General features: G+C 38.6%; 1 protein-coding gene across 2 annotated transcripts in view; it reads left to right on the top strand.

The window, feature by feature from the left end:
• COL4A1 (collagen type IV alpha 1 chain) overlaps positions 1–6669 on the top strand; it is a 123278-nt gene extending 116609 nt beyond the window's left edge. For both annotated transcript variants that reach the window (XM_031045573.2, XM_034060207.1), the window contains 3 exons: positions 684–798; positions 1711–1883; positions 3610–6669. In XM_031045573.2, coding sequence (XP_030901433.1) covers positions 684–798; positions 1711–1883; positions 3610–3691 — 370 coding nt within the window. In that variant the 3' untranslated portion in view covers positions 3692–6669. The remainder of the gene's footprint in view (positions 1–683; positions 799–1710; positions 1884–3609) is intronic.
• The last annotated feature ends 9583 nt before the right edge of the window (positions 6670–16252 follow it).

Raw genomic sequence — 16252 nt, 5'->3', positions numbered from 1 at the left:
CAGTAACATAGCAGTTCTAAGACACAATGAATTTGTCTGAAGTAAAAGAACTGGTGCTGCACAGCTTTCTGGAGAGTTGCTTTCCAGTTCATTGTTCAAGTTACTTTGCTAAAAATCTCTTACTGGAGATAAATACCACAACTGTAAATAAAAGCCACTTTCAAGGAAAATGCATTGGGAAGAGTCTGCATTAGGTTAGATTTGCCTTGTAAGACATTTTCCAGGGAGATCACTTTCTCTCTGGAAGTCACTCAGGGCTATGTTTTAGGATGGTGAATTCCTATGACTTCACTCTGATCACAGTAGACCGCTTTTAATTGATACTTGCTGAGTTATAATGTTTGCCTCTCACATTCATGACATTGAGCACTTTTAGAAACTACAGTACAAATGGGACTAGAAAAAGACAAATATATTTAAATACTCAGATAAGAGGTCTCTTGTTCTTTGCTCATAGGAAGGCTAATAGGAGTAAGACTTAAGCTGTCCCAAAATAGAAAAAAACAATTGTTTTTCTAAATGAAACATTTTAGTTTTCTTTTTTCTTTTTCCTGAAAGTGACAACATTTTCTAATTCAAGATTTCTTAAAGAAAGTAAATTCTAAAAAAATAAGTAATATTTTTTTTTTTAATATTTTAAATTTACAAGTGCATGTAGCTCATTCATGTCTTGGTCTTTCTAGATGTTCTGTGTGTGAAGCTCCTGCTATGGTAATAGCTGTTCACAGTCAAACAATTCAAATACCACCGTGTCCTGAAGGCTGGAGTTCACTTTGGATTGGTTACTCCTTTGTCATGGTGAGTGCACTGGGGCATACTCTGGGCTGAGAAAAGCATTTGTTTCAGCATTTTGTCTACACTCCTGCTCTGAGAAAGTTAACATCTGACTGTACTTTAGGAAGGCATTAGACCTCTATCCTTTTTGGTGTCATTAAAAAGATTCTGGCTAATTACTAAATGAGACTGATACAGTGGCATTAGTTGTTCACTTCTGGGGAGATGCACACAGCTTGCTGTCTCATTTGCAGATCCAGGACAGAATCAAAGTGCTGAATAAATGAACAAGCACAATTTTTCCATTGTCTTTTTACATCTATGTTACGCTAGCTTCCTAGAGTGGTAGCATATCACTGCTTGCGCTCTTCCCATTTTTTTGGTGAATAAGCCGTCAGTTTTCAAATGGCATATTTGACCTTTTATCCAGTTTATTTACCTGTACCTGTACTAGTAAAATAAATAGCGCTAAAGAATGGCCTGGAAGAGCTGCTCTGTAGTCCTCCGTAGTGGTTCGTTAACATGCATGACAAGAATGTCATGCTCACAGCCTGTATCAACAGGCACTGTCCCAAAGTCTGGGCATGGTCTGAGAAGCAGCATGGATTCAGAGCTCTTAGAAGTTGGCAGTAGGAGAGAGGCCACTGTGATGTGGGATGGGAACTGGGTTAAGCTATTCAGATATAAACAATACCAGTCTGTATGCCTTTCTGGACAGAAGGCTGTCCTTGGCCTGTTGCTAGCGGAGGTAGCTTGGTTCCTACTGACAGTCTTGTAGGATTTCTGTGACTACAGACGCCCTGAAATTGATGTTGCTGGTGTGTTGTACTGCCATTAAGTGAAAGAACCTAGTGCCACCTCTGGTTCCTTCAGCTCCACCTTCTTGCTTCTCCTTAAGCTAGTAGTTCTCTGACTGATACTTTTGCATTTTTCTAGCACACCAGTGCTGGTGCGGAGGGTTCTGGCCAGGCCCTAGCGTCTCCTGGTTCCTGCCTAGAGGAGTTTCGCAGTGCTCCGTTCATTGAATGCCATGGCCGGGGCACCTGCAATTATTATGCAAATGCTTACAGCTTCTGGCTTGCCACTATAGAAAGGAATGAGATGTTCAAGTAAGTTCATGATTTATTTATCAGTATTTGAGATTCAGTCAAACCATGTCCCTGAATAAGAGAAGTATTGTTTGAATGTAATACATGGTTCAAGTATGGGTTGCGCCCCAACCTCATTAGTATATGCAGTTAATGATTTTTGTAACAAAAAGAAATTGTAATAGCTTTTGAGGAAATTAATGAGTGTATCTTCCTTTAGTGTCATTTGTACCTGGCATTTTGCTTTACAGAATAATCTAACAGTGTTTGCATTTCTATTATGTTGGATTGTATTCATGGAGTTGTAACTGGGATAGGCTGACATGCTGGTCTAAATTAAGTTAGAATACAGCATTCCGCCTGGTGAATGTTAACATGTAATAAAACCACTTGAAATTTGCACAAGTGTTGAACTAAGTGAGCTGCACAATTATTTACTTTTCCCTAATACTGGAGGAAGTATGTCTGAGTAAAATGCAGCTGAAGGCAGAGGCCTTAGGTATTTCTTCAGTCCTGCTGAGGTTCTGATTTCAGGAATTAAGTGGTAGTAGGCTTTGTTCTGGTCTCCCACACATAAGTATTTTTCAACACAGTCTATTTTGTACCATATGAGTTTTGTTATTATATTAGCATATAGACCAGTTCCCAGGTCTGCACAGCTTAACCATACCTGATAGGCAGACATTCCTCTGGACTGCTGACAAGCACCTTCTCTGCAGCAGTCCAGGCTGTTGCTCTTGGTACCCTTCATCTGGTATCCTTCATCTCTTCACATCTAGATCTATGAATGCCTCTCAGCCTGTCTCATTCAAAATGAATCAGGTTGCTTAGCCAGTTTTGACTATGTGTCTGTGAGGTAGCTGTCAACTAAGTTAAGTAGAAAAATTGAGCACCGGGAGTGATTATCATTGGGACTGTGAGAATGTCATCAACCAGAAAAGCTACTGAAAAAGCCCATTTTCCCATTTGCTTACGCTGGTTTAAGCACTGGCTCCCTAGAAAAGAAGAAAGCTGGTCAGAGGAAAATTCAGAGGAGTCAGAACTACTGTTGTTTGTATTCATTGAGTCTTACCCAGAGATCTGTCAATTTCGTACTGTTTTCTGGAGACAAACTGTATTTCAAATTAATAAAATAATTCCAGATCAGGGACCTGTCCTACCATCATGATTCACAAATACTCATCATTTTCCTATAAACTTATAATCTTTTTTGAAGAAAAGTGTTAAATGTAAGCACACTTGTGCCTGAAAATGGTTAATTTCCAGTTGCTAGGAGTAACTCCTTATGATAGGTTAGAAAGCAAAATATTTTGGTTTGTCTTTTCTATAGTATATCACATAATTTGTCTTCTGGCTTTTCACTTTTATGTAGTCACAAGAGTTTGCAGAAACTCATGAAGAGTTAAATGTCTTCAGTTTCTTTGCCTATTTTTTTTCTTCTACCTAAATTCCAGCATGTTCTTAAATTGCTGATTAAACAGGTAGTGTCTTTTGGTTAGGTAAATGTTCAGCCTTGTTACAGAACTGAATTCTAAACTGAAAGTGGATGATGTTTAAAACTAATCTTGTGAGTTTATGACCAAAAGTGAATATACAATGGAGAACTTGGGCACATCTTCTTGATTCAGCACACCTTAAAGAGGCACTTGTCTCCATGCAAAATCTATGTTGTCAGTTCTAAACTTGAAAACTGACTGTTGATATCAACAATTACTAATGGGTCTTTTCATTTCTTTGTTTTTAATAGGAAACCAACTCCCTCAACTTTGAAAGCAGGGGATCTTCGCTCAAATGTTAGCCGTTGTCAAGTCTGTATGAGAAAAACATAATGACTTTTGAATTTCAACTAATTTCACACAATATGGTGCTATTCGTTTAACAGCAATGAAGCCTAGACATATATCATATGTACCTCATTGTTGTCCAATATGAAAACAGTAAAGTGCCTTTTAGGAACTTGCATAACTAACACACACTGCTTTACTGGCCCTGTCCTTGCTGAAGAAGAAAAGAGACAACAAAGATAAGCTTCAAACGTTGACATGCCAAATGGCACTTTTGATCAAAATATATGTATTTTTTATATAAATGCAATGCACTGATAGAATAAAGTCAGCATTTATCCAGAAAAAATGCAAAGGTGCTAGGAGGTATGCAGTTCTGCCTTATACTGTTTGACCCCCCTTTCTCATTTTTGTATTATATATTTAGATTCATTTTTCTTCCCCAGGTAAGTTTGTTGTTACCATTACCTAGGTGACTCAAAATCCCAGACTCTTGGATATGTACTTATTGTTCCTGTACAAAGCAATACTAATGTAAAAAAGAGTTTTGGAATTACAGACTGTGGTTAAGCAACATGTAACCATCTTTTCACAACATAGAGTGCCATCCTGCAAACCTCTGCTTCTGTTTGTAGTCTTTAGTGCTGTTGGTTTTAACAGGACTACAGCTGGAAGAGATTGCCAATTGGTTTCCCAAATAGGCGAGTAAGTGTTTCTGCTGTGTTGGTACTATGCAGCTTCTTTATGCAGTAGAACAAACTTTCCTGTGGAATAAAGAATGATCCAGTAATGGTCAAAAAAAAATATATAAATATTTTAGTAATTTATATAGGTATCGACCATTGGGCAAATCAAGCTCTGGGTTTATAATTTCAAAAAGAAGCTTGCCAAAGATTTCTTCTTTTCAGTGTCATAAATTAGGTGTTTAATGCCAAAATATTATGTGAAAAGTTTGTTTTACAATAGGCCATTTCAATGCTGAAGTTGCAGAGACTGAACCCAACTTAACAGCTATTTGTGTTTATTATAGTAAATCCTGCTTTAAGCTTATAGTCTTTATTTTGTATTTAATATTTTTCAGGGTTTTAAACACTACTCACACACTGAATGACTTGATTTTGAAAAGCGTAAGGCCTTAATTTTGTTAATATTGTGCCAAAAAAATATCTTCAAAGTGGCCTCAGAAATATTTCTAAAGAATTTCTATGCAGTTATATCATTGTTTGAGCACATCTGTGTCCAAAAGTGTTTTATAGCCTATTACCATGCAAATACCAAAGGATTCTTTACAAATGCCAAGGCCTTTGTGTAAATTCTTATATGTGTATTTCTTAAGAATTCAAGTTTGTAATAAAACTATTTCTGTAAAAAAAAAAGCAGAAGAAAAGAAAAAGTTTTTACTAATTTGTTATTAGCATTCATTTACAGCAATGAATGAATTTTTAATAAGCCACCAATAAATGCACAAGCTTGATGTAATCCTAGATTATTTTTGTTTTGCACATCTCTCAGATGTACAAAGCATCTTCCAAAGGGGAAAACAGGATACTGTATCAACACCTCTGTTGCTGTCTTCTGAGAACTGGTACTAATAGACAAAACAGGGGTTATGTGTCTGTTACTGAAATGTGCTTGATGTGAACATGTTACAAAAATCTGCTAACCTCATTTTAGCTCATGGGAAGCAATCAAGTTACATGTATTTTTCACTCTTTCCTGGAACTTTCATGTACAAAGCAGAATTGAATTATACAGGAAAAAAAAATGAAGTATCTCATATAGTTCTGCTTGTTAAATGGACAAGGTGAATCTTGGCTCTTGTTGGTTGGAGAGGAAGTGGTCTGTGATATGTTTTTCCTTGGCAAAGGCACAGAAATTGTTAATGTGTCATGTTGTTTTCCAAAAATTGTGAAGAGGCTGCTGCTGCTGTTCTGAACTCACTTGTACTTAAAATCATTGAGGATTGTCTGGCCAAATGGCTGAGGAAGGCCTCTGTATAGAAATTGTCCGCTTCCTTTGGCGCTGATTCTTAACTCTCATGGAAGTTTTGACAGGTGATCAATTTGTTTATAAATGACCAGTCCTCACAGAAGTCCCTTATCATAGTACAAAGTACCAGAGTCTGGTTATGTCTACACAACCTGTAGCAGGGTTTTCCAAAGTGCCATTTGTTATTCAGAAGGAGAACACTATGCTAAGGGCAATTCATTGTGGCCTCCAAGAAGAATTAAGGATTCAGCCTGCTCTAACTCAGAGGATCCAGGCTGCTGCTCAGGCTTTTTAATTGCACTCAACAGCTTGTCTCCTGGTCAGCTAGGGATTTAATTTTCTTGATTTGAATTGTTTCAGAACTGCCATACAGTTGAATTTATAAAGTCCTTCATGTATGTCTAAATGAAACCTGTGCATAAGAATACAATTCCTTTTGCTAGTGAAGGGACTGCTCCCTGCAGCTGGTCATGTACTAACCAGTGTTTTCTCAACTAGAAGCCTTTTGGAAACCAGGTAATTTGAAAATGTTCAAAACCTGTTTGAACTATAGTTTGATTTCTTACTTTTATAGTAATAATTATTTATTCTATGACCTCCAGCTCATAAAAAGACCTAAACCATTGTCATGCTAAAGATGCTCTTTGTACTTAAGTCAGTGAGTAAATGTTTCGGTGGTTATCAAATACCAATCAGATCTCTTAAAAATATTGTGAACGCTGGAGTCTGGTGCCCTGGGTGAGGAAGATCCCATGTACTAATGTGGAAAAGAAGTGTGAAACACTTTCTTGCTTTCACAAATCTGTAACTACCCCATATTCCATCATTTATGGCCAGCATTGTGGCTATGTACCGTTCATTGTGTGAACAGGCAACTGCAAACACATCATTTGTTAAAATTGCCTTGCATAAGATCAGATTTCAGGAGAAAGCTTTCCTAAAGAAGTACAGCTTGTTTGGTAGGCATGTCTGTTTTTGAATGCAGTACTTGAAGAATAACTTTCATGACCCAAATAAATACATTTCTAAACCAGGAGGTGGTGCCCTTGCTCTCTTTATGGTAAGACTGGTACTAACAACTACACTAACAAATGCCTTGTTTCTAATCCACTAAAATGTCAAGCAGCCTGAGAGTTCTTCATGTGCCTTCTGAAAGAAGAATGGAGCAGTCTTCAGCTCAAAAAGAAAAGAAAAAAACCAAAACCAAACAAAACCAAACAAAAAAACCCTATGCATAAACAAAATAAAAATAGAATATAATGGAATAATCCAATATATATTTTGACACAAATGATCTCTTAGCCTGTGTGTGTCTTTTCTGATAGATGTATATTCAGTTTATAATTACATTTTTTATCCTTTCTATAGTGGCAGATTCCTTGATGAAACACTTCTTTCTGCAAAATGGTACTTCTGAGAACAATATCCCGCAAGTAGGCTCTCAGAAAAGTGATTGTATTAAAGCCATACCTTTATATGCCTGAAATCATAAAGCTGCATGACTTCCTCAGAATTCCTTTCCTACTTTTCATGTGTTACAAATCCTGGGTAATCTGCAATAACTACACAAGGCAGAACATCAAGATGTAAAACAGGGGCAGGTACTTGGGTCCCAGAAAGCCCACTTAAACCCAGTAAATAGAAAATCATAGAATCATAAAACCATTGAATGATTTGGGTTGGAAGGGACTTAAAGACAATCTAGCTCCAACTACCACTGACAGGGAGACCTTCCAGTAGACCAGGTTGCCTCATTCAACCTGGCCTTGAACACTTTCCAGGGATGGGGCTGCCACAGTTTCTCTGGACAACCTGCTCCAGTGTCTCACCACCTTCACAGGGAAGAATTTATTCCTAATATCTAATCTAATTCTATCTTCTTACAACTGTCACAAAGAAAGGCCACTGGCAATTTGAAATCATAGGTGTCTTGGTACCTGCCTGGATTTCTGTCCCTTGCCCTGGCATCTGGGACTGGCCATGCCTGTACTTGCACCTTCGGAAGGAGTCCAACAGCCTTCTGCCTGAGGCTGCCACAGAGATTCCTCTTTGCTGTTCATGGCAGCACGTTTCTATCTCTTCATACAGAAATAGCCTTTCTTACAAACCTCACATTCAGAATTAGAGAATGATACCAGTGTGGATCCCTATATGAATACATCAGGCTCAGGCTAATGCCAAGACCAATGATGATCTGGAATATATTTAACTATTCTTAGGAAAAGAACTGTCCAGTGGCCACATGGAAACACTCAGCCTCTCTGTTTTCAGGCTGAGGTAAGACTAGAGAGAAAGAATTCATTCCACACATCCATCATTTACAGTATAGTTTATTTAGTAAGATCTTGGTATTAATTGTGTTTGTAATACTGGGGGAGGTCTGTACAGCATAATTATAAATAAAATGATATGCAAACTTGTAGCACTAGCAGCTGAGCAAGAAGCACCACATGTTCTTTGTGAAAGATATACTAACATTGAGAAAAACCTCAAAAATTATTTAGGATCATAGAATGCTTCTATAATAGAATTTCCTGAAAGTATAATTTTTTTAAACCATTCTCTTCCTTCAGAGGAAAAATGCTAGGAGAGGGCGTATGTGGTTTTGGTTATTTCTCTCTAGCAAACAGCATGCTTGTTGTGTTGCTTGAGGTGTTAATACCTGTGGGAGGATAAATCAGTATGACTTCTCATGAACTCAGAAAAGCTTCCCATGGTAAAGATATTTCACCCAGCTGGCCTTCCTGACACCACCTTCTGTCTTCAGCTCTCACTGTAGAGGATGTTACTCTGAGCTGAATATTCCTACTTACATTTCACTGTTGATTTGTAAAGATATATTCCTTTCCAGCTCACTGTCTTCAAATAAGATGGAGCGTTGCTTTTCTGTAAACAATCAAAAGATGTACAAACGTCTGAATCTTTTAGTTTTACATACGTTAGAGAGCTGCCTTCATTTTCCTCTGGCTATATGCAGTCAGCTATATTTATTATAATTGGCATGCAGAGGACAGAATACTTGACAGAGTGAAAGCTATAGATGGAACATGATCATTTGACGCTCTGTCAACTCCTGTCTTGCCTTAAGAAAACATGTTACATTTAATGCAGAATTGTGGCAGGCTTCATTTGTCATCTCAGCTCTATGAAGTATGATTTACTCTGTAGTAAATAAACATGTAAAATGGCCTGGGCAGGGGAGAAAGTCCTTGTAAAACAGTTTAAAGAGCATTGATCAATCTTTATTATGTTTAGTGCACAGCTTTTAGACCAGTGTTACTCACTGTATGCTTCCGCTGTAATGTACCTCTCAGGCTTGCACCATAGTGGTCATTTCTCAGTCTCAATTCCTGGAAGAGGTGCAAAATGGAGACTGCTAGCACATGCCAGGTGCTATCTTCTGCTATCAAAGCTTTTGTTATCTTTGTGGGCTAGTAGCTAGCAGTGGAAGATGTTGCCCTCTTCGTATTTCCTCTAAAGAATTATATAATTTTTTCCAGCCTAATTTTGGACATGAAACTGTTTGAGATGCAATCAAAGTGGCAGCAGAATTATAGGGACTTGAAATGCAATTACAGGAATCTCATGTCAAGAATTGTTTCTGTGTACCGCTTTCAAAATGTATCTGGGAATCCCCCACACTAGCTGTGCTGTCAGACACTGACTGACTTCCCAGGCAGTCCCAGTGAGTATCAATTTATAATTATATTGAGATCTGTATTATCCTCCTATTATCGTAGCATGGATGTGCTGCAGTGTCTGCAGAAACTCTTGATGGGTGAGAAGATGAGTACGAGAAGTGAATGACCTCTTGGTAGCTCAAGAGGCACATCTACAAATGGAAGGACTGTTTGCTCTCTTTCACATAGACCGACTACAGCTTTTTCACGGATTTTTTACCACCCTTGATCAGCAATTAGGAACTGTTGACCATTCTGTTCAAAGCTAATACCTGCCAGGCCCTGTAGCATTACCCTGAACTAAGGAAAGGATCTAGCCCAGGGCAGTAAAAGATATACCCTGTCTTCGTCCCAGCCTTCCCTTTCCCAATAAAAAACACATAGAAAAGAAGGTGCTAGCCTTCCAATAAAAATACACTGCAGCTTTCATTCTTCTGTTTTCAATGGCAAATTTTACTTCAGGGATAGATAGTGACCTCTTTAAAATGGGAGGGAAAAATCTGAAATGGAAATTTGAAAAAATACTCCCTAGATTCTATATTCACTTTATAACAACAGTTGCTCAGAGTAAGAAAAGCAGTATCTGAAATGCTATAAACACCTATAGTTATGAGAGAATTTGAGGAATTCCTTATAAAGATGGGGATTTCTTAACAGGAAAGCTACAGAAGTTATAAAGGCCAACTTTAAAAAAATACAGAATCACACAGGCTAAGTAGAACACAACCTTATGCATTTGAAATAAAATCAGACTCTGAAGGTCACCGTGACTGTTAGTGGTTCAAACCAGAAGCACAGCATTTCCTAGAGAAAGGCATGAATAAATCTGCAGTGAGAATAATTGGGGTTCTGCTCATATGAGGTCCTCTGGAGCCCCTGAAAAGGTTCACTCACAGTCACTTGCTTTTTTCAGAGACCTGACCTGAAAAACTGAGTAGGACATGCTAGTCAAAGCCTGAGATTGTCTGAAAGGACATTTGTGAAGAGGATCTGTTAGCTGTGGCCAAGCACTCGATTCACCACTACAGAAAAAATGAGCTCTTCTGTGCAGTTTTGGTACCAACATATTTTTTGGTATTTTTTTGTCCTCATCTGTAATATCAGATGAATACATCCAACAAGTGTATATTAATAACTATTAACAAGAGGTAGATTTCTTTCTAGAAACACACAGTACAGTGGAAATTGTTTAACTTTTCCTTCTCTTTTTCAGGTAAATTGCAGAGAATCACAGAGAGGCAGAGAGAAATTTTGTAGTTGTTTGCTCTTGCAAGGCACTGAACATGACCCCTCAGGAATGTGTAGGAGAGGAAATGAAAAGCAGACGTGGGAAGCTGAAAAAGCTGCACTTCTCCTCTATCATTAAGTATATAATAAGGTAGATTACATCAGTTGTTGGCTTAGTCTCCCTGGTGAACAGGTGTCATAGATACAGCACTGTCTAATCAAATATTAACTCATCATGTGGCAGCAAGTACTAGGAGAGGGAACATGTAAGATCATCTACCTCCTTTCACATGCAGCCAACTCTTCCATGAGGCAGTAAGGTTCAGCAGAGGACATTCTTGTCATTCTTACAGAGTTAATCTAATTTTATATAGTTGCATAGACTTCTGACAATGAATTTTTTTCTGCTTCCTATAACAAACGTATGTTGGATGCTAATATATGAAAAGCCGCAAACTCAGACAAAGAGTGACCATGTTTATGTACCTATCTATAAAGTTAAATCGTAGGAATCTAGTAGTAACTGTCTCCAACTGTTAGTTAGAATAAAGTGACATACAAGACTTTTGATTAATAACTTTCTACACTGCAAATAAATGCCATTGCTCCCAATTTACAAGCAGGAAAAATGGAAATGAAATTACATGTAGTTAGTTACAAAAGAAGCCAGTCCTTAACTCCTGGATTGGGCCTGTCCCTGCTAGATCATGGTCTGCCCCAAAACGGGCATTCCTGAACAGGGGTGGAAAAAAGAAAGACTTGTTTGTTTTTTGAATATTCCATTGTATTTTTTAGACTTTATACAGCTTTATAGAGAATCCAGAGGGTTGCAGTAATTTTAAAATTACAGCTGGATCAGATATGTGGGCATTGTACATAAGATGTCAAATAACATGAGAGAAGGTGCCTAATGAGTCTGTCTTCCCAGTTACTTTCCTGAAGAAGAAGAAAATCACTAATATATGGTATTCAAAGTAGGAGCAAACTAACGATAGATGAAATGAGTTAAGAATTTTCTTTTCAGCAAAGATAGTGTATCACATATTCTCTTTTCCTTTGGGGTCCAGGAAAAGTCAGGATAGAAGGAGAAATGATAGCTAGGAGACAACATTCTGGATAACTAGTTATCCTGACATATGAACTGTGATAGCTATCCTCCTCGATCCATTCTAGCTGTCTTTCTTCTGAGATCAGAAGCCTAAAATTCCTTCACACAGTTTCAAGGAGAGCGTAAAAGCTCTTCCTGTTCAATAGAGAAAGGACTTAGTAAATTTGGAACAAATTGACCAAAAGGAAATTCAGCCTGAAGAATCCTTTATAATCAACAAAGAAGGGAGATTTGGAGCCTGGGCTGGCAGAACCGAAGAACTAAGACACTTTCATCCCAAGCTGTGTTAGCACGTACTGAAAAGAAATGCACCGCTATACCTGTAGTTTCCTATTATCAGATATTACTATTCTATGTTCTGGTGGGATTATGGATTATATATCTATATATATATATAGGCACAAGATATATATTACTATATATATATATAAACCCAAGAGTTATATATATATATTACATCTAAGAACTATTATCCCATTGTCACTACTGCTTGTCCAAAACATATTAAAATTCATCTGATGTGTAAGTGCTCTGTATTTTTTCACTATTTAATGAAAGCAGGAGATGTGCCAAGAGCTGAAGAGATCTAGGTGTTTTAGCTCTGAATCAGCTCCACCTTGAAGGGAGATACAGATGCAGACTGTCCCCTCTCCACCCTCCTTGCTTTTGGGAAGAAGCCTGGTGGCACAGGAAAGGGGGGCAAGCTAGTAGTGAGCTCCATCAGGTTCATGATATTGGCACTCAGTGAGTTAGGATATGTTGTGGGGTAGATTTGCTCTGGGGTTGTGACATGGCCAAGGTGCATGGCCTACAAACACAACAATTGCCTCACTGTACAAATACTGCTAGTGTCACCTTCCATCTGCTCAAGTTAATGTTAGTCCACAGGAGCAGAGCTGTTGAGGCTTGAGCACCTTGAAACACCCCTTATGATGTATTTAAAAAGAAGTGCTCAAAACAAGCACTGCCTGGCCACCTGCTGATGGTAAACCCTCATCAATTTATTTGAGATTAATTGGAGATGTCTGCATGGGTTCTGTATTGCGTCACATTCAACATCTTTTGGACACCCTAATGTGACAGAGCCAGTGAAAGTAAGCAATCTTCTTGAACTCTCACTTCTGGAAAGGAGACCAGTAAGAGCTTGTCATCAGTTTTTATTAACACTAAATATTTTAGCAAGCTCCTGCCATTTTAAGTATTGTGGGGAAAACAAAGCAGTCATCTGCCTCCTCTAGCAATTTTCGTAACTCATGAGACTAATCATTCCTGTCAGGTAGCTGCATAGCTTTTTTGTGCTTTATAGCTGACAGCCTTTTTGCATTTGGTATTGAAAGTACAGGCTTCAGCATTATGCTACAGAGAATATCCTACATATTTTAATCACTTCCTAGAATCATTCACCTTTTGAACAAGGCACAGCTCTGCACTGCAAAGCACAGAAGGGACAGTGTTGAGTCTACAGATTTCTTACCCTCTGGAGGATTTATTGGCAGAAGTGTAATGCTCTCAGTGAAAGGCATTGAGAACAGGCTCCGGTGTGGTCTTGGTGAACTTGTGATCTTTACTGTTATTTCATTCTTAGTGTGTGCAGTGAGTTGATCTAAATTATATTTTTTTATTAAATAACCAAATCATTGGTGGGTCCCGGAGGGCTTGTTACAGACAAAGAAACACAGAATAGGAATATTCTCTATTTTTTTTTAAGAAGTGGAGACTCACTGCCAACAGAGAGTTTCTGCTGCAGTAAACTTGTACTGGTGGGACAGGTTTAAGCACTTAATCCTTTTGCTGCTCCTGTTATAACAATTCCTAGAATATGGCAACATTAACAGGATGTTTTTTATAGAGATTAAAAAGGATTATTCATTTTAGTGACTCATCTCCAGCCAATCCATTGTTGAAATCTGCTTCTGATTGTACAAACAGTATGTTTTCCCGATGAAAGGAAAGCAAACTTGAAGAGACCTGTTCCTTTTCAGCCACCAGCTATTCTGACTTTTACTCTCTGCTAGGACTATAACAGTTAGAAATCCTGGAAAAGTCTAGTTCTCTTCAGTGTGTCATATGTGTTAGCCCAAGCATCTGTCTCTCCCTGTCCTCTACTCCTACAGATTCAGAGACAAACACCACAACATCACATAGTGTCTACCCCTCTGTTTTGTTTCAGAGTGGTGTAAAGTCTGTGTGTCAATATTAGGGGCACATTCTCATCTGGTCCCACTTAGAAATTAATTCTGAGAACAATAGGCCCAAGAATATTTTCTGCAACAAAAGAAATCCTCTTTTGAAAAGGTAACAAGAGCAGCCTAATGAATGCAGAAGAGCAAGTAAAATGCTCCACCAATAGATACAAAGGAATCTCGCTTTCTTACAGCAAGGCAGGAATTGTGGTGCTGAGTAAGGCTCATATTCCTCTACTACATACACACAAATACTGCCTCTTTTCTAAGGGCAAACTACAAACTTCTGATTGACTTCATTTTCTGTCCTCTTAGTCTACTTGAAAAGGTTTAAATAGTGAGAACAAACAACAAAAACCTTTACTTTAAAAAACCCTACAGCTTAGAGTGTCTCTTTTAATATTATTTTTCCTGGCACAAAAAAGAAGCTTCTTAACCTTTTGCTTAATAACAAGGGTTTCTCTGTGAAAAGCTTGCACTTCATTTTTTTCCTATGTGGGATACTCAATTTGCTTTCTAAGCACTACTTCTAATCTTTCAGTTTTGTAGGTCTTCTTTTGGCTTGGTATCTGCTACTTTAAGGATGTGAGTTGCAGAAATCTTTTGAAATATACAAATGCATATACTCAAGATAACACTTTGGAATATATTCTCTAAGCAACTAATTGTACCCAGTAATGAAAGTAATTTTCTTACATCATAAACAAAATGGGCTTCAGTTAAACATCATGGAGCAAAAATTGCTTGGATAGATGATTTTCCTGTGAAGCAGGAAATATATGTTCTCTTGACATCTTTGACACTGAACATACTGCTATCTGGGTGTCCTGAGAAAGCAAGCAACTGGCTTGCTTCCTCACCTGCTGCTCTTGTCCTTTCTCAGTGGCCACAGCAAAGTGCACTATAAACACAAAAATATCATCAAATGCCAAGTTTTCAACCTTACATAATGCCACTTGCTCTGGGCTTCTACAATGTGATTGATCATCCCTGATTTGCAGGTGGAGGAGCTGAGGCAAAGATCCCCAAGATCCAGGGGCTAGAGCTAGAGCCCAACTTCTTCACACACTCGGTGCTACTCTTAGGCCATGTCCACACCCCCTGCTGCCCTTGTGCCCACAATTGTTGTCAATTACTGCCAGTACGTTACAGCTGTATAAACGTATTCCTTATGAAATGTTGAAGCATCTTAAAAGACGATATGATAGTACTACATTTGCTCAGCTTTCCAGTACAAGACAGACATGGAGCTCCTGGAACAAATCCAGCTCAGAGCTACTAGAACTAGTAAGGGTCTAGAGTATCTCTCCTATGAGGACAGGCTAACGGAACTGGGCCTGTTCAGCCTAGAGAAAAGAAGGCCTAGGAGGGATCTGATCAACGCATGTAAATATCTGAAGGGAGAGTGTCAAGAGGATGGGGCCAGACTCTTCTTGGTGGTGCCAGGCAATAAGAGAAGAGGCAGTAGGCACAAACTAAAACACAGGAAGTTGCACCTGAACATGAGGAAGAACTTCACTTTGAGGGTGACTGAGCATTGGAGTAGGTTGCCCAGAGAGGTTGTAGAGTCTCCTTCCCTGGAGATAATCAACAACCATCTGGACAGTCCTGAGCGATGTGCTCTAGGTGACCCTGCCTAAGCAGGGAGGTTGGACTAGATGATCACCGATGGTCCCTTCCAGCCCCAACTGTTCTGTGCTTCTGTGACAAAATGATTCCCACTGCAGTACTCACCCCAACTCAATCATTGCTAATATTAAAGGCACTGTTTCTGCTCCACTTTCTTCCTCTGAGCCTAGGTAGCTGAATGCTGCCGAAGTGCCTGCTTTTACACATGTTATTTGAGAAGTGTCTATGTGTAGGTCACTAAGAGTACATTAGGAATGCAGTGACATTTGTCATTCAAACCATCGCATCAACCAAGCCTCTGCGAGTGTTAATTACTTCACAAGTGGCTGCACTCAGTCATGTGTCTCAGGTTGGTGTGTTGCCAAAGAAGCGTGATTTTTTTTGTAATGAGTCAGAATTTTCTTTCCTCACCCGTACCCTGTTAGATGGGATCACGGTCCTCACATGCTTCCAGAGGGATGTGAAGACACCTTGGGTAACAAACAAAAAGAGGTTAAAATTGCAAACTGCAGCTGTCCTCTGTTTTCTGTTAGATTGCTGAGGTGCCTGCTACACTTTTCAATCTTTCAGGAAACTGAAAGGCAAGAAGCTATTTCATTGCCCACAGGAGCTCGAGGGGTTTTGTATTATAGTCATGTAGCAAGGACCCATTTCAATTGGTACTGTTGCCAGGAAGATCACAGTATAGTTTAAGTCGTTGTCATGAATCCATTAGGTTTTTGCTTACCATAGGCTGAAGCGTGAACTGTAAACTGAACTAAAAATTGATATAATTTAGTAATGTATTATA

This window comes from Melopsittacus undulatus, chromosome 2 (assembly GCF_012275295.1).
Source record: "Melopsittacus undulatus isolate bMelUnd1 chromosome 2, bMelUnd1.mat.Z, whole genome shotgun sequence".
NCBI classification, from domain to species: domain Eukaryota; kingdom Metazoa; phylum Chordata; class Aves; order Psittaciformes; family Psittaculidae; genus Melopsittacus; species Melopsittacus undulatus.
Note: the sequence above shows the minus strand (reverse complement) of the source record. Positions and strands in the feature narration are given on the sequence as shown.